Source organism: Sphaerodactylus townsendi, unplaced genomic scaffold, assembly GCF_021028975.2.
Source record: "Sphaerodactylus townsendi isolate TG3544 unplaced genomic scaffold, MPM_Stown_v2.3 scaffold_20, whole genome shotgun sequence".
NCBI lineage: Eukaryota > Metazoa > Chordata > Lepidosauria > Squamata > Sphaerodactylidae > Sphaerodactylus > Sphaerodactylus townsendi.
Genome location: NW_025950363.1, coordinates 1,005,001 through 1,027,510, shown reverse-complemented (window position 1 = coordinate 1,027,510; position 22,510 = coordinate 1,005,001). Strand labels below are relative to the sequence as shown.

Here is a 22,510-nt window from a genome sequence, read left to right as displayed (position 1 = left end):
AGAAGAAGCAGAAGAAGAAGAAGAAGAAGAAGAAGAAGAAGAAGAAGAAGAAGCAGAAGAGGAAGAGGAGGAGGAGGAGGAGGAGGAGGAGGAGGAGTTTGGATTTATATCCCCCATCTCTCTCCTGCAGGAGAGACTCAGTTGGGCTGACAATCTCTGGTCTCTTCCTGCAGGGAGACTCAAAGGGGCTGACAATCTCCACTTGCCCTTCCCCTCTGTAAACAATTCCTGTGAGGTAGGTGGGGCTGAGAGAGCTCCGAGAAGCTGTGACTAGCCCAAGGTCACCCAGCTGGCGTGTGTGGGAGTGTATAAGCTAATCTGAATTCCCCAGATAAGCCTCCACAGCTCAGGCAGCAGAGCTGGGAATCAAACCCGGCTCCTCCAGATTAGATACACGAGCTCTTAACCTCCTACGCCACTGCTGCTCCTTCCTCCCTTCCAAAGTTTCTCCCTTCCAAAATGTCACCCTCCTCAGGCTCCAACCCAAAAATCCCCAGGTGTTTCCCAACCTGGCGCTGGCAAACCCATCTTCCTGCATGATTAGGAGTTTGGGCAAACTTGAAAGGCTGGATTTTGTTATGTGTCATTTTAGCGGGTCCTGATGAACGGTTTAACGTTTGTGTTTTGTTTTCAGCAGTGGCGTATCTACCTAGGGACAAGGGGTACCCCTTGTCCCTGGGCGCCACTCTTCTGGTCACCTGGGGGGCGCAGAATCGGCCCCCCACGTGACCAGGAACTCCTGCTGCCTCATCACTTTTGCGTGCTTCGACCCTTTCCCTGCCAGTCGAGGCGTGCAAAAATGAGGCAGCAGGACTTCCTGCTGCCTCCAAGTGCCCTCATCCCCACCCTGGACACCCTGGGAGCCCAGCCGGCAGAGGAAGTCTGGAGGGGGAGGTGGGCACCCTAGACCTTGCCCATGTCCATGGTGACATGGGCAGGGTTGAGGGCAGTGGGGGTGGAGCCTGGGGCATCAGGGGTGGAGCTGGGTTGGGGGGTAAAGCCTGGGGGCATCCTGGAGACAATTTGTTTACCCCTGGTACGCCTCTGGTTTTCAGTTCATCCATTCAGTGTATTACAGTTACAATGGAGGTCCTTCTACCATTCTCCAGTTCTTTGAATGACATTGCTTCAGAGTATTTTGCATTGTTCTTGCTGTCAACCTCTGACTTTGAGTCCTTTAAAAGGGGCACTGCGAAATTATTGCTCCACTGCAGGTTAAGAGCAGCAAACTCTAATCTGCAGAGCCAGGTTCGATTCCCTACTCCTCCACACGAAGCCTGCTGGGTGATTTTGGGGAAGTCATAGTTCTCTCCAAACTCTCTCAGCACCACCTACCTCACACAAGGTGTCTTGGGCCCCTTCCACACATGCAAAATAATGCGTTTTCAAACCACTTTCACAACTGCTTGCTTGTGGATTTTGCCATTCCGCACAGCTTCAAAGAGCACTGAAAGCAGTTTGAAAGCGCATTATTCTGCATGTGCAGAATGAGCCTTAGAGAGAGAGGAAGAGAAGGAGTTTGTAAGCCGCTTTGAGAGTCCTTACAGTTGAGAATACTGGGGTGTAAAAACAAACTCTTCTTCAAAAGCAACCGTGTTTAATTGAAACTCTGCCTCTTTTTTTGCACAGAAGAATACTAAATATCTGACTGCATGAAATGCAACTGAGATTTTTAAAAAATATATTGATTGCCATTCTTCTTTGGTATTTCCAGGGCGGGATTACATGAAAGAAAAAGTCTGTCAAGAATTCAACGCCTTAGGGAAACAAAATTTTCGAGTTGGGTATGTATCCTGAAGACTCCCTTTCCTGAATCACACACTTATGTTCAGCCATGCTGGCATTCAGGACAGCAGCCACCATCTGCAAAATTATAGAGGTGAAGGAGATCATGAAATATTTCCCTATTCCTTTATGTAGGCTGACAACTTTCCAGCTCAAAACGACCTGGAGAGGGGAGAACTGAGCAGATCCTGATAGGTTGGGATGGTTTGAAGGAGTATAGCGGGCCAGGGAGCCAATTCAGCATCTGGCAAGACTATCTAGAGCAGGGGTAGGGAACCTTTAACACTCAAAGAGCCATTTGGACCCGTTTTCCACGGGAAAAGAAAACACTTGGAGCCACAAATAATTTTTGACATTTAAAATAAAGATAACACTGTATATATTGGGGTTTTTTTACCTTTTATTCCACTCATTCTGAGAAGTGCATGGATGCGCCCGCCCTGCTGCCTGCAGAGGCGAGCAAGAATGAACCAGCAGCTTCGGCCTAGTCTATGCATGCATTACTCCACTCATTTTGATAAAGCGCCATGGATGTGCCATACTGCCTGCAGGGCAGGCAAGGATGGGGCCAGCGGATCGGCCTCACCAGCCACCGGGAAAGTGCCCGCCCTGCTCCAACGGGGCAGGCAAGAGGGGAAGCCTGCGGCACAGCCCAGCCGTCCACGGGCAATTGGTGCACCCACCCTGCTGCCTGCAGGGTGGGCAAGGATGAAGCTGGTGGCTCGGCCTTGCCGTCCGCCGGGAAAGCTCCTGCCCTGTCCCAACGGGGCGGGCGAGAGGGGAAGCCCGTGGCGCGGCCCAGCTGTCCGTGGGCAGTTGGTGCGCCTGCCCTGCTGCCTGCAGGGCAGGCAAGGATGAAGCCAGCAGCTCGGCTCGTGGAGCCGCAGTGCAAGGGCAGAAGAGCCTCATGCGGCTCTCGAGCCGCAGGTTCCCTACCCCTGATCTAGAGCCAAGGAGAATTGGCAGGTTGGAGAAAGTCAGGGCCAGCACTTAGCAGAATCTGTTTTTCTGACCCATATACTAGCTGATTATCACCCTTCTTTTAAGTAGTATGGAAACTGTGAAGTCAGTGGAGCTGATCCAGCACTAATTTCTGCTGATGGAAAGAATTTCTGTTAGCAGAACAAGGTTTTCTTATCTCTCCACCACTTCTGCAGCCACCCAAAATGTAAAATTCTTGATGGTGGTACTATCCTTTAAAGCCATACGTGGCTTGGGGCCACCATACCTTAAGGATAGCCACGTGAACCTACCTGACCCCTAATCTGAGGTTAGACAGTCAACAACCCATAAATTGACCTTTTTGTTGTGACACCAAAGTTGTCAGACTCCATCTTCAGGGTGATTCATTCATCCCCTCCCATCACTATCTTCTCCTAGCCAGTGAAGATTTTTCGGGTTTGTTCAGTGTTCCTGAGAATAAAACGTAGTAGAGGTTTTGCTGAAGTGCTAAATATAAAACATCCCCCGAAAGTAAGACATAGCAAAGTTTTTGTTTGGAAGCATGGCCATCGAACAGAACACCACAGCATGCAGCTGTGGAGCGGAAAAATAAGACATCCCCTGAAAATAAGACATAGCGCATCTTTGGGAGCAAAAATTAATATAAGACACTGTCTTATTTTCGGAGAAACACAGTATTTATATTGAGTTGTTTTATAAATATTCCTTTTAATTTTCTTAAATGTTTTAACTGATTGCTGCCATCGAAATCCAGAACAGGCTGGAAAGGTGGCACAGAAAGGTTTTAAGTACATAAATAACAGCCCATTCCACACAATACAATTAAAACATCTTGAGGCCAGAATATAAAAAAAGTTTCCTGCAGGAATTCTGCACAGCTTTAAGGTCAAAACAACTTGGAAACATTTTATTTCAGCCCAAAACTGTTTTATTTGAAAACAGTAATATTTTTGTATTGTCAAAGGCTTTCACAGCCAGAATCACTGGGGTGCTGTGTGGTTTCCGGGCTGTATGGCCGTGTTCTAGCAGCATTCTCTCCTGACGTTTCGCCTGCATCTGTGGCTGGCATCAGATCCTCTGAAGATGCCAGCCACCGAATTCTGGCGAAACATCAGAAAAGAATATGCTATAAAATGCGACCATACAACCTGGAAACGGTTCTTACCCCAGCAATATTTTTCCCTGAAACAGTTTCAAAATGTTTCCTGCTTGCTGCGCGGAGATCAGGAAAAGTTTTATTTCCCCTACCTGATTGTTAAAGCTCTCACTTTTGTTTCTCCGCTGTTTGCAGCCCACCATTTTCTGCCTCTTTAGTTTGATTCTCCATGCCATCCGCTATTTGCTGAAGTATCCTACGAATGTTTTGTCACTTGGCATCGTGACTGCCCGCCATTTCCACCATTGTTGTGCACTAATAAACTGAGTATTAGCTGCCGATTACACAAACATTTTTCCAGATTTTTTAAAATGTTGGGTGAGGTGTCATTGAAGCTACGTAGACACGATATGAGAATCAGCAATATACGCAGATTTCAAGTCTCTGTAGCTTCAAAGATAAGTCTGTGTGTTTCTTTTAAAAAGGGGAAGGGCCATTTTCACCTAAAACGCTTTATTTTTCCACGCTATGCAGACAAAAATGTCAAAACAGTTCTTTTCAAAACACTTGAATTTGGAGAGGAGACGTTTGAGAGGGGATATGATTGAAGTCTATAAAATTATGCATGGGGTAGAAAATGTTGACAGAGAGAAATTTTTCTCTCTTTCTCACAATACTAGAACCAGGGGGCATTCATTGAAAATGCTGGGGGGGGAAGAAGTGGAGACTAATAAAAGGAAACACTTCTTCACGCATAGCGTGTGGTTGGTGTTTGGTCATCTGCTTCTACAGGAGGTGGGGATGGCCCACTCACCTGGAGAGCTTTAGGGGGGCTTGGACAGATTTATGGAGGAGGAGTCGTTTTAGGGCTAGCAATCTTGAGCCTCTTTGATCTGGGATTGCAAATACCGATATAGCAGACCAGGTGCTTCGGGAGCAACAGCCGCAGAAGGCCATTGCTTTCACATCCTGCACGTGAGCTCCCAAAGGCACCTGGTGGGCCACTGCGAGTAGCAGAGTGCTGGACTAGATGGACTCTGGTCTGATCCAGCTGGCTTGTTCTTATGTTCTTATGTTCTTACTTGCAAAATGTTTTAAATGTTCTGTGCAGAAAAAAACCCAATGTCAGAGGTGCCAGATTAGAAGAAGAAAATGGGTGGGAAAATAGAAAAAGAAAGATGGGAAAAGAAGTTGTTGTTTTGACGAGCGGGAGGGGGCTACCTGTGATCTGTCGTAAAGCTCCACTTTCATGTGTGCTGAATACTGTTCTGCGCATTAACATGATTTATGAAGCAAGGGAACAAAATAATTTCCCAGAATATGATTTTGAATCTCTCGTTACCTGTTTGTCCACAGAGCAATTATCGCAAGCAGCAGAAAATATTCCAACGCCACATACGAGGAAATCATAAATCTGGCAAACGAAATTCTCTCTATTGCCGAAAAATGCTGCCCGGAAGGAGCCGATCCTGATTGCTATGAGAATGAAGTATGTTTCTGCATTTGCCCTTCACGATATAAGTGCACATGGGGCGTGGGAGTCCTAACCGGTCTCTCAGACTCACTTGTAATTGACAGAAATGCTGCTTAAAATGTAATTCCCTTTGTGAATTATTCACATATACTTCTTTTCCTCATTGTTCCTTATACAAAGGGGTGGGATCCAACCAATTCTCACCACTTCTCTAGAAGTGGTTACTAATTTTTTCTGAGTGCCGAGAAGGGGTTACTAAAGCAACCTCCCTGCCCAATAGGGACTGGAGGTGCGTGTGTGCGGCGGCGCCACTGCTTGAATCCCACCACCATCGGAACCTGTTATTAAAATTTTTGGATTCCACCACTGCTTATACCCCCAGGGCTATGGGTCTCTCCAGGGACTCCAAAGGGTTGCCATATCCCCCTAGGGCAGCTGTTCTCAACCTGTGGATCGGGACCCCTTTGGGGGTCGTACGACCCTTTCACAGGGGTCGCCTAAGACTCTCTGCATCACTGTTCTCCGTCTGTAAAATGGATCAATGTTAGGGTTGGGGGTCACCACAACATGAGGAACTGTATTAAAGGGTCGCGGCATTAGGAAGGTTGAGAACCACTGCCCTGGGGAAATGGGTAAGTAGGATTACCAGATCCATGTTAAGAAACTCCTCGAGATTTGTGGGGTGGAGCCTGGGGAGCGCGGGACCTCAGTGGGGCCAATGCCACAGGGTCCACCCTCCAAAGCAGCCATTTTTCTCCAGAGGAACGGATCTCTGCCTAGATCAAAGGATGTGATTGTACCTCTCTATTCTGTACTAGTTAGACCTCACCTGGAATATTGTGTACAGTTCTGGGTACTGCAATTCAAGTAGGTCATTGACAAGCTGGAACGAGTCCAGAGGAGGGCGACCAAAATGGTCAAAGGTCTGGAATCCATGCCCTCTGCGGAGAGACTTAGGCAGATTCCGCATGGGCCAAAAACAGCAGCATGAAAATGGTGTAAACCAGGGATGGGCAATTATTTTTTCCATGGGGCCGCATAAGAAACAGAAAATATTGTGGAGGGCCGGGCCAAAAGGCAGGGGGGCGAGGTGCTTTTGAAAGCCCCGCAGAAACTGGCAGCCAAGGCAACCGGCTTCTGTGGGGCTTTCAAAGACTCCTTGGTCCCCAGCAAGGCAGGGGGGCCAGTCAGGGTCATCCGGCGGGCCGGATGTGGCCCGCGGGCCGTATAATGCCCAGGTCTGGTGTAAACCCTTTTACATTGTTTTAAACCATTTCACACCATTTTCACACTGCTATTTTTGGCCCATGCAAAATCCGCTTTAGGGAGCTGGGGACGCTTAGTTTGGTGAAGAGAAGGTTAAGAGGTGACATGATAGCCATGTTTAGATATTTGAAGGGATGTCATGTTGGGGAGGGAGCAAGCTTGTTGTCTGCTGCTCCAGAGACTAGGACCAGGAGTCATGGGTTCAAGGGGAAGGAAAAGAGATTCCACCTAGACATCAGAAAGAAGTTCCTGACTGTCAGGGCTGTTCAACAGTGGAATGCACGACCTCGGGGGGGGGGGGTGGAGTCTCCTTCTTTGGAGGTTTTTAAAGAGAGGCTGGATGGCCATCTGTCAGGAGTGCTTTGATTGTGTGTTCCTGCATGGCAGGGGGTTGGACTGGAGTGCCCTTGGGGTCTCTTCCAACTCTATGATTCTATGATCAATCTCCAAGAATTTCCCAACATGGATATGGCAACCCTAGTATGAGACAAAAACAAGAAAACGCAGACAATTCCCCAAGATGCATCTAACTCTAAGTATACATCCTAGCAAGGTCACCAAAAGGTCTCTTCCAACTATGATTTTATTATTCCGTTGTCTGGAGATAAGCTGTAATTCTGGAGGATCCCCAGGTCTCACCTGAAGGCTGGTGTCCCTAGGCATCTACAAATACTACAGTTTGGGGACATCATGGAAATAGCCTTCCTCACTGGGCCCTTTTGCACCTTGAGTGCACCTTGGCTTTCTTCCTACCATTCAGTCCCAAGGCTGGAAGAAATCCCACCCACGGCTTTAGAGTATCAAGAAATTTTGCATCTCCAGTGTACCCAAACACCCCTAACAACTTGCAGCTACAGCTGACCCACCAGCAGAGTCACCAGCTTTGGCTTGAGACACCTGGAGATTTTGGAGGTGGAGATGGGGAAGGGCGGGGTTTGGGAAGGGGAGGGGCCTCAGCCGGCTACGATGCCACAAAGCCCACCTCTTAAAGCAGCCATGATCTTCATCATCTGGAGATCTATTATTATTATTGTTGTTGTTGTTGTTGTTGTTGTTTGTTTGTTTGTTTGTTTGTTTGTTTGTTTTATTTAATATACCGCCCCATCCCCGAGGGGCTCTGGGCGGTGTACAGCATAAAACCGCACATAAAATCATCAAAATCAACTGACATAAATATAATAAAACAGCAGTTATATCCTAAAATGGCATCCCACCTGACCTAATCCTTCTAGAAGGAGGGGAGAGGCAGATAGTCTTGATGGCATTAAGCCCCATGTGTCCCAAGTAGTGGTCCCGATGGTATTGGGGATCCATGGGCTGGGGGGGGCACACTCAGCTGACTGGTTTCTCCAAAGGCCCGATTGGAACAACTCAGTCTTACAGGCCCTCTGTGGAAATCCACCAAAGGTCCAGAATCGGACAGCTGGAGGGAGAGTGTTCCTGAGGCAGGGAACTAAGGCTGAAAAGGCCCTGGCCCGAGTTGAGGCCAGCCGCATCATTGAGGGGCCAGGGATCTCCAGTAAATTGGCCTCTGCCGAACGCAGAGGTCGAGCTGGGACATATGGGGTAATGGAAGATCACTGCTGCTAGTGTTTTAAAGTTTAATTTATTTATTGTTTTAAATGAAACTATTTGTTGTACTCGAATGTTGATTGTTTTGTAAACCGCCCTGAGCCCTTTGGGGGTAGGGCGGTCTATTAAATGTAATAAATAAACAACAACAATAATAATAACAATAATAACAATAACAATAACAATAATAACAATACTACTACTACTAATAATAATAATAATAATAACAGCAATAATAACAATAATAACAATAACAATAACAATAATAACAACAATAACAATAATAACAATAATAATAATACTAATAATATGATAATACTAATGATAATAATAATAATAATGTAATGTATGTGTAATGTAATAATATGTGTAATGTAATAATGTAATAATAATAATGCAGTCCCAAAGGTACGAGGGTCCCAGGCTGCGTAAGGCCTTGAAGGTCTAATGTAATAGTGGGGAGATCCCACCCGGAGGGCGACGACGCATCTGAACAAAAAGTGAACAAAAACGTAATTTGTCCCCACTCGTCTTTTTCTCCCTCTCCCGTTCTTCTCCCTCCTGCCTCAGTCTTTAGCTCTCTCTGCCAAATCCTGCAGCGAGACGGCTCCTTTCCCCAAGCACTCGGGGATAGCGGCCTGTTGTTTGGAGGAAGGTCTGGAGCGAAAGCTGTGCCTGGCCGCCTTGAAACACTCTCCTAAGGAGTTCCCGACACATGAGGCGCCATCGGATGACGAAGTCTGCGAGGCCTTCGTGAAGGATCCCCCGGGCTTTGCAGACAGGCAAGTTCTATCAAGCGAGTTGATTTGAACGGTGCTGATTCCTGTAGCGTTCGCTGTACAGTAGCCGTCATAACATGTGAAAATGTTCAGATGAGTGGAGCTTCCAGAATTATAACTGGATCTCCAGAATACAGAGAGAAAATGGCTGCTTTGGAGAGTCAACTTTATGGCATCATACCCTCTGGAACTCCTTTCCCCCTCCCAAAATTCTGCCCTCTCCACGCTCCACTCCCAAATATCCAGGAATTTTCAGACCAGGAGTTGAGAACCTTAGTTGGACATAGCCTCCTTAAATTGGTCCACCTCCAGTCATGTGGAATTCACTGGTGGGCTGAGCACCCCCAGCTGGCATTCAACTGCAGTGGCGTAACTGCCATGGGACAGGGGCACCGCTCTGTGGGTGCACCCTATTGGGCCATGTGGGGGAGTGGAAAATCACCTCCCACACCCCTGACCCCACCCCGCCAGGCCTGGCAGAAGCCCAGAGCAGCCCGGAGTTCAGCCAGCTGCGAAGAGAAGCTGGTTGAACTAAAGTAAGTGAAGTAAAGCCTGCACCTCCTGTCTCAAACTCTACAGGAAGTTTGGGGGCAGGGCGCAGTTGCAAGGGGGCAGTGCGCAGCTATGGGGGTGAGCAGAAGCGCAGGGTGACTCCTGAGTGTGTTTTACAAACCTCTGCCCCTGACCTTAATGCTTTCTTTTGTGGTCTGTTTTCCAGTTACCTCTATGAGTATTCCACAGACAATAGCCACGCTCCGTTGCCCGTCCTGGCTGCCTCTGCCAAGAGCTACTTATCGATGATCGCATCATGCTGCATTTCTGCCCAGCCTGGTCTCTGCTTCTTAAAAGAGGTTGGAGCGTTTCTCTTTTTCACTGAAACAGTTTTATCCTTCCTTTGAAACCTTCCCCTACTCCCGCCCTGTAGACATCTAGCAGACCAGAAAGACAGCCTGACCCCATCGTTGGTGGCAAATAATGACTTCGCGTCAGTCATGTCAAGTGCTGTTTACAAGAGGTTTACTATCTTGTCCCACTCTTTGTCATGGCCAGTCACGTATGAAGGGAGGGATCATGCAGACACAACTGTGTAGGTCAAAGCGAGGAGAAGAAGAGTTGGTTTTTATACCCTGCTTTTAATCTACCTTTAAGGAATCTCAAAGCAGCTTGTATTTGTCCCCCCTCCCCCCGCCAAACAAGAACCTTGTGAGGTAGGTGGGGCTGAGAGAGTTCTGAGAGAACTGTGAATAGCCCAAGTCTACCCATCAGAGGAGCAGGGTATCACACCTGATTCCCCACTCTTAACCACAACACCACCACGCTGGCTCCCGAACATAGCTAAAGCTGCCAACTATTTCTGAAATGTGGCTACCTTCCTTTAGTAGGTGCAGTGAGCTATGGCAGCAAGAAGCCACAGGGGAGGACTTGATTCCCTCGTTCATCCCCTTGGAGGGTTTCCATGCCACTTCTCCAAGAAAACTGCTCGAGGCAGCTCTCAATAGTGAGATCACAAAGGAAACTACATTATAGCAAGGTCCATAAAAACTGCTTCTCATAATGGGAGAAGGTTTTTTTGTCTTAGGAGAAATACCACTGTTAACAAAGCAGATCGATTTTTCTGTCTGATGCCCCTCTATGGGACAGCCGCAACATCTACATCAGCTTTCTCTGTGAGGTCAACAGCTATTTTTTTTCTTATTTTAGAAGAAGATGAGTTGGATTTATATCCCTCCTTTCCAGTGGTGGGATCCAAAAATTTTAGTAACAGGTTCCCATGGTGGTGGGATTCAAACTGTGGCATAGCGCCAACGGGGCTGGCCGGGGCACGATGGGGGCATGGCCGGGCATTCCAGGGCGAGGCATTCCTGGGCGGGGCTGTGGCAAGGAAGCAGCCGCTGCGCCAGTCCTTGGGCGGGAAACGAATGCACGCAGGCGCAGGCTGCCACGCACACCGGTTCACCTCCTGCTAGACTGCTTCAAGTTCTGCGCGCTACTGCTGAGAGGAGGGGCGTAACTAAGGCAAAAATCTCGTGGCAAAATCACCAATTAGTAACCCCCTCTCGGCACACAAATAATTAGTAACCTACTCTCGGGAACCTGTAAGAACCTGCTGGATCCCACCTCTGCTCCTTTCTCTACTGCAAGGAGACTCGAAGGGGCTTACAAACTCCTTTCCCTTCTACCGCCCCCACAACAAACACCCTGTAAAGTAGGTCGGGCTGAGAGAGCTCCGAAGAACTGTGTCTAGCCCAAGGTCACCCAGCTGGCATGTGTTGGAGTGCACAAGCTAATCTGAATTCCCCAGATAAGCCTCCGCAGCTCAGGCAGCAAAGCGAAGAATCAAACCCGGTTCCTCCAGATTAGAGTACACCTGCTCTTAACTACTACGCCACTGCTGACAGTACTTCACAGCGGAGTGCTGCAATTTTATGTGTTTCAACTAAAGAATTGTTTTAAAAGAGCATTCATTTAAAACGTTTTCAGGCTGTAAACGAAACGTTTTGGGGTCCAAACAATGCGGAACTCCATGGAGGCGACGTTTTATTTCCTGCCTCAAAACGTTTTTAAATGCCTGTGTGGAAAGGGGCTAGATCTGCAGATCCGGATTCAAATCACCATTGGCCAGACCAAATGGAATTGAGCATTGCAGCTAGAAAACCAAGCTGTCTTCATTCAGAGGTGGGAGTTCTGTGAGCTTTGCTGCATGCACCTCATTGGAAGTTTACATGCATTTCCAGGTTTGCTTCAAGCAGCTGCTCTTGTCATGTGGTTCACCTCTCTCTAAAAAAATCACTACCCTTTTTTGCCTTGCAGAAGTTGAACAGGAGGTCTGCCGCGATGCTCACCCAAATATCCAACAAAATATGTTCCCACTATGAATTGCTGGGGGAAAAAAGAACCAAGTTCAGGTATGAAAGATGCCTCTGTGTAGCAGTCCCGGACTTGGCCTGTGGTCTCCCATCCAAGTAATAACCAGGGCCAACCCTGCTTATCTTCCAAGATCTGATGAGATCAGGTTAGCCTAGGCCAGTGGTGGCAAACCTATGGCACGTGTGCCAGAGGTGGCAGTCAGAGCCCTCTTTGTGAGCACACGCACTGTCGTCCCAGTTTGGGCACTTGGCTGTGGCATAGCACCAAGGGGGCAAGGAGTGCGCAACATTGGGCACACGCCTGTGGGGCTGTGGTGAGGGCGTTCCAAGGGCACTCCAGGGCAGGACGGTGGCATGGCAGGGGCACAGGGCGCACGTGTGTCCCGGACGCAGCTTCCCCTTGCTCCACCCCTGGCACTCGGTCTCTAAAAGGTTCACCATCACTGGCCTAGGCCATCCCTGTCAGGGCAAAGTTACACACTTCTAAACCCAGTGGATTCAATGGACATTAAAGGGTGGAACCATTTATATTATACCCCAGTGAGGTATCTCCCCTCCCCAAGTTCCATCCCTGTATCAATAGGAGTATAGTGTCTAGATCAGGGGTCTTCAAACTATGGCCCTCCAGATGTTCATGGACTACAATTCCCATCAACCCCTGCCAGCATGGCCAAGTGGTAGGGCTCATGGGAATTGTAGTCTATGAACATCTGGAACCATAATTCAAGACTCCTGGTGAGGAGTCGTCGAATGTAAATGTACACATTGGTTAGACCTCACCTGGAATATTGTGTACGGTTCTGGGCACCGCAATTCAAGAAGGATATTGACAAGCTGGAATGGGTCTAGAAGAGGGCAGCCAAAATGGTAAAAGGTCTGGAATCCAGGCCCTACGAGGAGAGACTTGAGGAGCTGGGGATGTTTAGTTTGGTGAAGAGAAGGTTAAGAGGTAACAGGAAGGATAGCCCTGTTTAGATATTTGAAGGGATACCATGTTGGTGAGGGAGCAAGCTTGTTTTCTGCTGCTCCAGAGACTAGGACCAGGAGTGATGGGTTGAAGGTGAAGGAAAAGAGATTCCACCTAGACATCAGGAAAAACATCCTGACAGTCAGGGCTGTTCAACAGTGAAATGCACTACCTTGGAGGGTGGTGGAGTCTCCTTCTTTGGAGATTTTTTTAAAGAGGCTGGATGGCCATCTGTCAGGAGTGCTTTGACTGTGCGTTCCTGCATTGCAGGGGGTTGGACTAGATGGTCCTTGGGGTTTCTCCCAACTCTATGATTCTATGATAAATCTCCAAGAATTTCCCAACATGGATATGGCAACCCTAGTTATGAGACAAAAACAAGAAAGCGCAGACAATTCCCCAAGATGCATCTAATTCTAAGTATACATCCTATCAAGGTCACCAAAAAGGCTTAGGATTGGCTTGTGGACTGGCTTAACTAATCTCATGTCTCATTTCATTGCCCACGTCAAGCTATATCATAAAGTTTGCCCAGAAAAGTACCAATGCTTCCTTCGAGGATGTCCTAGCTCTGGCCACAGATGCTTCAGACGTGTTTTCCAGGACCTGCAATTCAACAACCGATGACAGCTTCCAGAGAGAGGTGGGCGCTCTTAACCACTACAGGCCATGCTGGCAGGGGCTGATGGGAATTGTAGTCCATAACATCTGGAGTGCCAAAGGTTCGCCACCACTGCTTGCTGGCACTCTGTAAATGAACGGGCACCTGCTCTGACATTTTGCAAAACAGGATGCTGAAGTAGATGGACTGTTGATCCGATCCAGCTATGGGTAACCCTCCTTAGAAACCCCCCTGAGTTTGATAAAGATTTAATCAGGCGGTCGAATTTTACTGGGCCTTATCTGGAGGATTTTGGGGGGTTTTGTAAGGGGAGTTACCAGCAGCTATGATGAAAATTTGATGCATCTGCCTTGAAAAACTGGGGGTGGGGGGGGGGGCAGAGCTCTGAAAGAATTCCCCATAGGGTATAATTAGCTTTAATAGAATAGAATAGAATAGAATAGAATAGAATAGAATAGAATAGAATAGAATCTTTATTGGCCAAGTGTGATTGGACACACAAGGAATTTGTCTCCGGTGCATATGCTCTCAGTGTACATAAAAGAAAATACATTTGTCAAGAATCATAAGGTACAGCACTTAATGATTGTCATATAGGTCTAGTAAGCAATCAGGAAACAATCAATAGTAATAAAAACATAAAATGTAAAATCATAAAATAAAATGAAATGAAATGTCATAAAATGAAATGAAACGAAATGTCATAAAAAGGACTTGGACAGATTTATGGAGGAAAAGTCGATCTATGGCTACCAATCTTGATCCTCCTTGATCTCAGATTGCAAATGCCTTAGCAGACCAGGTGCTCAGGAGAAGCAGCAGCAGCAGAAGGCCCTTGCTTTCACATCTTGCATGTGAGCTCCCAAAGGCACCTGGTGGGACACTGCGAGTAGCAGAGTGCTGGACTAGATGGACTCTGGTCTGATCCAGCAGGCTAGTTCTTATGTTCTTAATGGAGCTGAATTTTTTTCAGATACCAAGGGGGGGAAACCCATGCCGGTATAGAAATTCGGAATTTTTCAAGGATCCCAAAAAATGTCTTGTCCAATATTCCTGAATCTGAATTTTATGCTATTTTGGTTGGTGGTGCACATTCCTAATGAGGACAGAATATTGCAGCTAGCCTTAGGGGCCAAAAGTTACTTTCTTTTTCTTCTTCACCACAGAGGGGAAAAATACACTTCAATATAAAACCTTTCTGTATTTTACAGGAAATATGTTCCTGCAAAACTAAACCTATATGGGAAACATGGCTTTGTTAAGTAACCCTTTAGCTGAATTTATTTATTTAATTATTTGTACCCTCGCCTTTCTTCCAAAAGCAGAGGCATAGCTAGGAAAAATGGAGCCCTGTACAAAATCTGAGTTTTCATGCTTCTCCCAGAGGTATGGACAGCCTCCCCCCCCACAACCAAAGGTCAGCTACCTCCCCCACCTTTCTGACTGATCTAAGAACAATTTTTTGTACCATGTCATCTCAAAGTCACAATCACATTATAGAACATGCCCAAACTCACAAATCTGGGCTCCCTAGTTGAAACAACATTGAAAGTGATGTTGGTTTTTTTTTGGGGGGGGGGGGGATCCGCCCTGAAACAGCAACACTTTTAATGTTGTTTAGACTAGAGAGCCCAGATTCTCCTTTTAAATCCACCTTAAAGGGAGAATCTGGGCTCCCTAGTTTAAACAACATTGAAAATGATGCTGTTTCAGGGTAGATTTCCCCCCCCCCCCACCCCAAACAGCATGACTTTCAATGTTGGTTGTTGTGTGTTTTCCAGGCTCTGTGACCTTGGTCTGGTAGGTCTTGTTCCTAATGTTTCACCTGCATCTGTGGCTGGCATCTTCAGAGGTGTATCACAGAGAGAAGTCTGTTATACACTGTGTCCAGACTTCTCTTGTTACAGACTTCTCTCTGTGATACACCTCTGAAGATGCCAGCCACAGATGCAGGTGAAACATTAGGAACAAGATCTACCAGACCACAGACACATGGCCGGAAAACCCACAACAACCAGTTGAATCCATCTGTGAAAGCCTTCGACAAGACTTTCAATGTTTTTTAATCTAGGGAGCCCAGATTCTCCCTTTCAATCCACTCAAAAGAGACCAGAATCTGGAGACAATTTGAGGGTGCCTGTTAGGGGAGCAGTGTTTAAGTTAACAGTACCAACATTTCAGGCTACTTTCAGGAGACTATCCTGATGATACCACCCAGGTTTAGTGAAGTTTGGTTCAGGGAGTCCAAAGTGATAGACCCTCAAAGGGAAGCCCCATCTACTATTAGCTCCCAATTGGAAATAATGGGGGATGGTGACACCCCCTTTGGGGGTCCATAACTTTGGACCCCCTGAACCAAACTTCACCAAACCTGGCTGATACCATCAGGAGTGTCACCTGATGATAACCTGAAATTTTGGTGCCACCAGTTTAAAAACTGCGCCCCCTGCCGGCCGACAAAATAAAAACACTTAACATATTTTTAAAATACATTTTTGATTTTGGTGCCCCCTACAGGCGTGGCCCCAGTGCAACATGCACCACCATCACCCCGCCCCCTGGTGGCTATGTCGCTGCTCCAAAGGGAACCCAAAGAGGCTTACAGAATGGTCCTCTCCTCCATTTTATCCTCACAACAACCCCACGAAGTAGGTTAGTCTGAGAGAGTGTGACTGACCCAAAGTTATCCAGCAAGCCTCCACAGCACAAGTCACGATTCGAACCTTGGCCTCCCCGATACTAGTTCAACACTCTTCACCAATACATCACACTGGCTGTCTGATTCTTTGTGTAAACAATGCAGATTCTGTTTGACATACCAAAAATATCCTGCATGTGAGCTCCCAAAGGCACCTGGTGGGCCACTGCAAGTAGCAGAGTGCTGGACTAGATGGACTCTGGTCTGATCCAGCTGGCTTGTTCTTATGTTCTTATGGTTGGTTTTACTGCACTGCTAAATCACTGGCTGTCCCCTTTCCAGTTGCTGGAGCATACCACCAAAATCTGCAGTAAACTGTCTGCCAAAGATGAAAGATTTGAGGAGTGTTGTAGAGATGGAAACATGCTGAGGGCATATTTCTGTATTTATTCGCTCCCGTGGGCCAAATCTCCGCATCTTCCTGATTTTCAAAAACCAGCAGATGAAGACATTTGCACCGAAAAAAGATTTCAAGAAACATATCGGTAAGTGGATTCGGACGTTTCCTCCATCCCATCTCCCAAGATGGAGGCTCACCCTTATACCCTATGCCAGTGGTGGCGAACCTATGGCACGGGTGCCAGAGGTGGCACTCAGAGCCCTCTCTGTGGGCACGCTCAAGCAGAGTGGCCCCCCACACACACACACACATCTAGGCTGGCCTGGGCCGCTGGGCTCGATGATTAGCATTAAACCTAAGACCTACTTTTGGGGAAGCAGTGTAGGTAACCCTGTTAAGTGCTGTTAAACCCCACTGATTTTCATGCAAAGAACTAAAGTGCGATCCTTTACCTGGAAGTAAGCTCGGTTGCTGGCAATGGGGCTTGCTTCTGAGTAAACCCTCCTAGGGTCGTGATTCACCCATTGGAAGCGTTGCATGGTTGCTTCAAAGCAAAGCCACCGATTACCACCAAGCATACTCCCGAGTAATGCACGCCTTGGAGCCAACTGTTTTTTCTAAACTAAAACCTCAGTATTCAGGTTAAATTGCCGTGTTGGCACTTTGCGATAAATAAGTGGGTTTTGGGTTGCAATTTGGGTCTCGAAAAGGTTCACCATCACTGCCCTATGCTTAAGAACTATTAATATCCCCCGGTTTCATTTTCACAATTACGAATATTAATACATCAAATTCTCAACATGGCCCCATCTGTGAACGCTTCAATTTAAAGACTGATGTCATGAATAATCAAAACATCTCTTTCTACAAACCTGAGAAAAGCCCCTGGTGGCAGAAAAATCTGAACTCTTTAAAAAAAAGAAAGAAAGAAAAACACATTGGAGGGTTAAAACCCCAAAATAATGGAAGCAATGCCTGTAGCTTTAAGAATTGATTCTCTCCTCAGTGGTCACTGCTAGGCAACTATAGTAGTATTGCCAGCCTTCAAGTCTTGGTTTCTGTGAAAGGTAGGGTGAAAGAGGGCGGGGTTCTTCCCAGATCTTTGAGGGATGACTCATCAAAGGCACAGCTGATAGCAGCCGCTGGGCAAAACCATACAACAGTGATGGCGAACCTTTTTGAGACCGAGTGCCCAAATTGCAACCCAAACCCCACTTATTTATCGCAAAGTGTCAACCCAGAAATGTAACCTGAATGCTGAGGTTTTGGTTTAGAAAAAAGCTTGCTCTAGCCTCCAGTAAGTCCTGTGCACACCGCTCTGTGCCTCTCTAGCATCTCTGTTCTCCTCTGCGCACTCCCCCACTGAGAGGCGGGCGAAGCAGCGCCGACGCTCCTGGGCAGGTCACCAGGCCCACCAGCCTGAAAGTCCTCCCTGCTCATGCCGCGCTGGGATCATAGTACTCAAAGGCCGCAGGCCAGCCTAGAAAAGTGTAAGTGGAGGGAAAGGGCCCTTTTAACCGCATGGCAATGAACTCTGTGTGTGTGTTCCCACAGACTTTGAGGGATGACTCATCAAAGGCATAGCTGATAGCAGCTGCTGGGCAAAACCATACAACCATACAACCTGTATGTTTCATCCAGGTCTGGCTACTTGCTACTGTTCAATATCAATCACTACAAGAAAGCTAGTGTGGTGTACTGTTGCCTTGTCTGGCAGCTGGAATAACAGTTTTCTTGTGGAAAATATTTGTTGTGATTTCCTTTTCTATGAAAACCCATTAATCCCCCACAGTTCCCACAGCACAGTTGGGATACTTGTATCCAAATGCGGGACTGAAGTCCCCATTCCAGTTCTCCACCCTGAGTCTCAGGGCCTTTCCCCACTTACCTTAAGCCCCGCACTACACTCCTCAAGTAGCGTGGGGTCCCCCGGCACTCCCCACTACAGGGGTGGCGACAACGCGGCCGCCCCAACGCTGCCAGCACTCACCAGCTCCAGCCATCATCGCCATTCCCGGCTTCTTGTAAACGGCGCCTTTTGATGACCACAAGAGCCGCCAGGGTCGTGGGGACGCCTGGCACGACTGATTAGATGACGCTGGCTACGAGTAGCAAGCAAAAGCTAGGCATAGGGGGGAGTTGTGGTAAGTGGGGAAACGCCCTCAGCAAGAAAGGCAGGTTGCAAATTACTTCTGGATGATGCAAAGCCTGAAATGCTTGCTTTTTTTTAAAACAGCTATTTATTTGAGATTGCTCGGAGGTATACCTATGCCCCAGAAGCGCTTTTCTCAACGCTCATTGAGTCTTCCAAAATTTTGATGAACAGATGCTGCAATGAAACCAACCCCAAAGCTTGTCTTGTTGAAAAGGTAATACACAAAAACGTTCTCCCAGAATCTTCTTCTCCCACCCAGCTGCCATAAACATTCCCACTGGGCATATCTCTATCACGGAAGAATAGTCCCATCCACAGCCCAAGGTGCCAAGATGTGGCGCTGCTACCACGCTGCCTCCAGGGGGTTTCAGGTGGTACTGGGGGGGACACAACAAACCTCCCCAGCTGGCTGAAAGCCCTGTGTCCAGGAGCGGGGGTAGCCCCCACCCCCTCCACGGCCTTGCTCCCGGCCACGCGGGACGCCGGAGGGGAGACCCGTCGCTGTGTCGACGGGAGACTCGACCGGCGCTCCGCTCTCCCCTCGGCCGGTGTGACGGGGAAGAGCTCCGGCGACAGGGAAACACGCGTCATTCCTTCGACGGGGGAACAAGATGCCAAGGAGCCCCGTCACCACGGCAGCGGGAGAAGGGGCGAGCCGGGAGAACAGGAACAGCTGAGCCCTGTTGGGCTGAAGATGGGAGGCGGAAGTGAGCACGGGGGAGCAGGGGCGGGGTTTTCAACCCCTCAGCAGGCAAGGGAGGGGATAAAAGGGGGAAAGACCAGGAAGGAGGGGGGAAAGGACGAGAAGGAGGGAAGGAGGGAGAGCGTGTGTGTGAAGGGGGAAACAGAAAAGGACCGAGAGGGGCAGGGAAGGGACCAACGGAGGGGGTGGTTAAGGCGAGGAGAGGAGAGGTTGGAAGGGGTGACTGCCCTGGAGAGGAGGAAGGGCTGTAGTCTGTCAGAGGGGGCAGGTGCTGTGGGAAAGGGAGAAGCCACCAACCCAGGGGCTAGCAGGGAGGCTTCCCTACTCTCCCTCCCAAGTGTACTGTGGGCCCTAGGCAGCTGTGGGCAGCTGGACCATCCTGTGGCTAAAGCGGCTGTCCCACTTAGTCCACTCCCCGGAGAAAGGGAGTGAGGCTGGCAGTTTCAGCAGCCGGGCAGGGGAAGGTGGGTTGGCAACAGGAGTCCCGGCAGGGGCCCCGCCCCGGGTGCAGGACACCCTGAATGGGTCTGAATGGACTTACACCACCCTTAATGGACTTATGCCACCCTTAGTGGACTTACACCCTTTGGTGGCATAAATCCGGGACACCAATCATGCATGGTGTCTGTGGCACAAAAATCTGGGTGGGAGCCGACTACAGTTCCCCCCCCCCCAAGAAATGCTGCCCTCCCCTCAGCACTAGAATTCAATTGGACACCGACACAGCCCAGAACGGCCAGCCATCCTTCTGGGTCGAGTGCCACTAAGATCTGCAGCACCCACCTGTTTCACAATTTACTTACCCTGCCGGTGCATTTTCCAAATGCCCCCACCCTTTTGATGGAGCTGTTGCCCAGGTGAGAATAAATAGTTATCAGTAACAACAACAAAAACCCCAGGAGGTTTATTTTTTGTACAGAGAACAATCCAACGGAGACCGGAGCTTATGCTTTCAAGAATCAAAACCCAGTTTAGGCAATTATAGAAAGTCTGACATCGCAATATAGACCAGCACATTTTCATATAACTGATGTCTATTTATCAAGATAAGCAGAACTGATTAAAAAGACTCTCATGGCAGGCTCTGCCTTCTCCTATCGGGATGAGGCATGCCCTGTAGTAGCTCAACTGACTGGAATGAAAACAATTTTGCATAGAAGTCAGCTGAATCCTCTGGAATCAAAACAAGGGAAACTAGAGGAATAAAGCACAGTGAAAAGGAGGTAAAGATTGTCTTCCAAAGCAGTGCCCCAGAAACAATGTGAATATCTTGCAGGGTTATAGGAATACATATAGTTGAGAGTTAAAGGTTAATTCAAACAGATCAAGCATTTCTGCTATTTTGATTTCTTCCACTTCACTCTATCACTCCTATGGAAGTTAATGTCTACCAGTGAAATTATTTCTATAAAAGAAATAATGATTTTTCCCCTTTATTTTGGCTTTAAAAGTTTGTCATTAATGCAGCTTGTGTTTTCTTGTCTGCATTCCAGAGACCAAAAGTGAGGGAGCAAATATTTAATTTGCTGGAAAAAGGAAACGAATTGTGTTCTGAATATACCCATCTTTCATTCCTTGAATTCAAGAAAAAGTAAGTTTTGAGTTCTAGATGGGGTTCGCCTTTTTAATTTCTGTACAGTGGCTAGATGTTGAAACAGAAAATATATATTTTGTTATTATTCCCTTTTCCCTAGATGTAACAGCCATTAGCTGTTCATCCAACATTTCACACTAAAAAAATAAGTTTGGAATTAAACATAGGATTATTGTCAAAGGTATGTAGTATGCAATCACATTTTCAGGAGTTAAACGAGTGTAGATTGAGGGCTTACCAATAAGAGGAGCATAATCTACCCATCCTGTGGCTAGTAAGCGGCAGCACAATACCATTTCATGCTTAAAAAAGGGACACACATGGATTTTTTTCCCCTCTGTAAGGGTACAAAGCATAAACCAAAGCCATACATACCGTGAGAAAATCTACACAGGATTTCTGTGGGTATGTTCTCTCAAGCACCATACATTCGGGGGGAGGGGGCATCTTCTGGGAATGGAGATCAACAGGGGTGGGTTGGAGGTAGTTATGAATTTCCTGCACTGTGTAGGGGTTTGACAGCACTGTGTAGGGGTTTGGACTAGATGACCATGAAGGGGTTTGGACTAGATGACCATGAAGGGGTTTGGACTAGGGGGGTTTGGACTAGATGACCATGAAGGGTTTTGGACTAGATGACCATGAAGGGGTTTGGACTAGATGACCATGAAGGGGTTTGGACTAGATGACCATGAAGGGTTTTGGACTAGATGACCATGAAGGGGTTTGGACTAGATGACCATGAAGGGGTTTGGACTAGATGACCATGAAGGGGTTTGGACTAGATGACCATGAAGGGGTTTGGACTAGGGGGGTTTGGACTAGATGACCATGAAGGGTTTTGGACTAGATGACCATGAAGGGGTTTGGACTAGGGGTTTGGACTAGATGACCATGACCATTCCAACTGGATGATCCTATGATAGGACATTTTGGAGGTTATTAATTCATAGGGTCACTTTATGATAGAAGCAACTTGACAGCCCATTACACATGTTCATATATGTTTCATTCCTTGTATGAGTTTTTCTTTTTCATATTAGTTACATGACTGTGTTCTATTGCTCTACAGGCTAAGAGAGACCTACCAGAAGTCACTGCCTGAGGCCACCGAAGAAGTCCTTTCCAACCTGGTGGAGCAGCGGTCCAAGTTTGCCTCCACCTGCTGCCTCTTGAACACACCTCCAGTATATTGCGGCTTGCAGGTAAATGGAATTCTCTTGAGTCTAGAAATCAGTAACGTTATAGTGGAACCTCAACTATTTTAAAGTTTAAAAGAGAACATTTCTAGCCCTGTTTATTGGGGGGGGGGGGACGGAGCTGAAAAACGTAGGAAGTTTGGACTAGCAGTTTGGAATGTGGAAGGCTCTAGAAGAGGCAGTATTCAGTGTAGTTCGGGGGAGGCCAACACATTATTGTTGTGTTGAATAGAAGAAGCAAGCCTTTATTGGCATAGACAGCAGTACAACAATAATAAAAAATAGATTAAAAAGCATATACAATACAGGATAAACATGTTAGGACAAAGGAAATCTACTGGCGTTTAGTAATTTCCAGGAGGAAGTCTGCCACTATCATACAGAGAGAAGGATCGGGGTTGTCCAACAAGTAGTGTAATCTAAATAAATC

The 22,510-nt window shown here is 47.4% G+C and overlaps 1 protein-coding gene across 1 annotated transcript in view; it reads left to right on the top strand.

Annotated features, from left to right (window-relative positions):
* The window catches only part of GC (GC vitamin D binding protein), a 37,441-nt gene that overhangs the window by 8,037 nt on the left and 6,894 nt on the right, over positions 1–22,510 (top strand). Inside the window, exons 2-11 of the mRNA XM_048482721.1 lie at positions 1,715–1,784; positions 5,201–5,333; positions 8,727–8,938; positions 9,654–9,786; positions 11,747–11,841; positions 13,283–13,412; positions 16,372–16,574; positions 18,666–18,798; positions 20,781–20,878; positions 21,954–22,086. Coding sequence (XP_048338678.1) covers positions 1,715–1,784; positions 5,201–5,333; positions 8,727–8,938; positions 9,654–9,786; positions 11,747–11,841; positions 13,283–13,412; positions 16,372–16,574; positions 18,666–18,798; positions 20,781–20,878; positions 21,954–22,086 — 1,340 coding nt within the window. The remainder of the gene's footprint in view (positions 1–1,714; positions 1,785–5,200; positions 5,334–8,726; positions 8,939–9,653; positions 9,787–11,746; positions 11,842–13,282; positions 13,413–16,371; positions 16,575–18,665; positions 18,799–20,780; positions 20,879–21,953; positions 22,087–22,510) is intronic.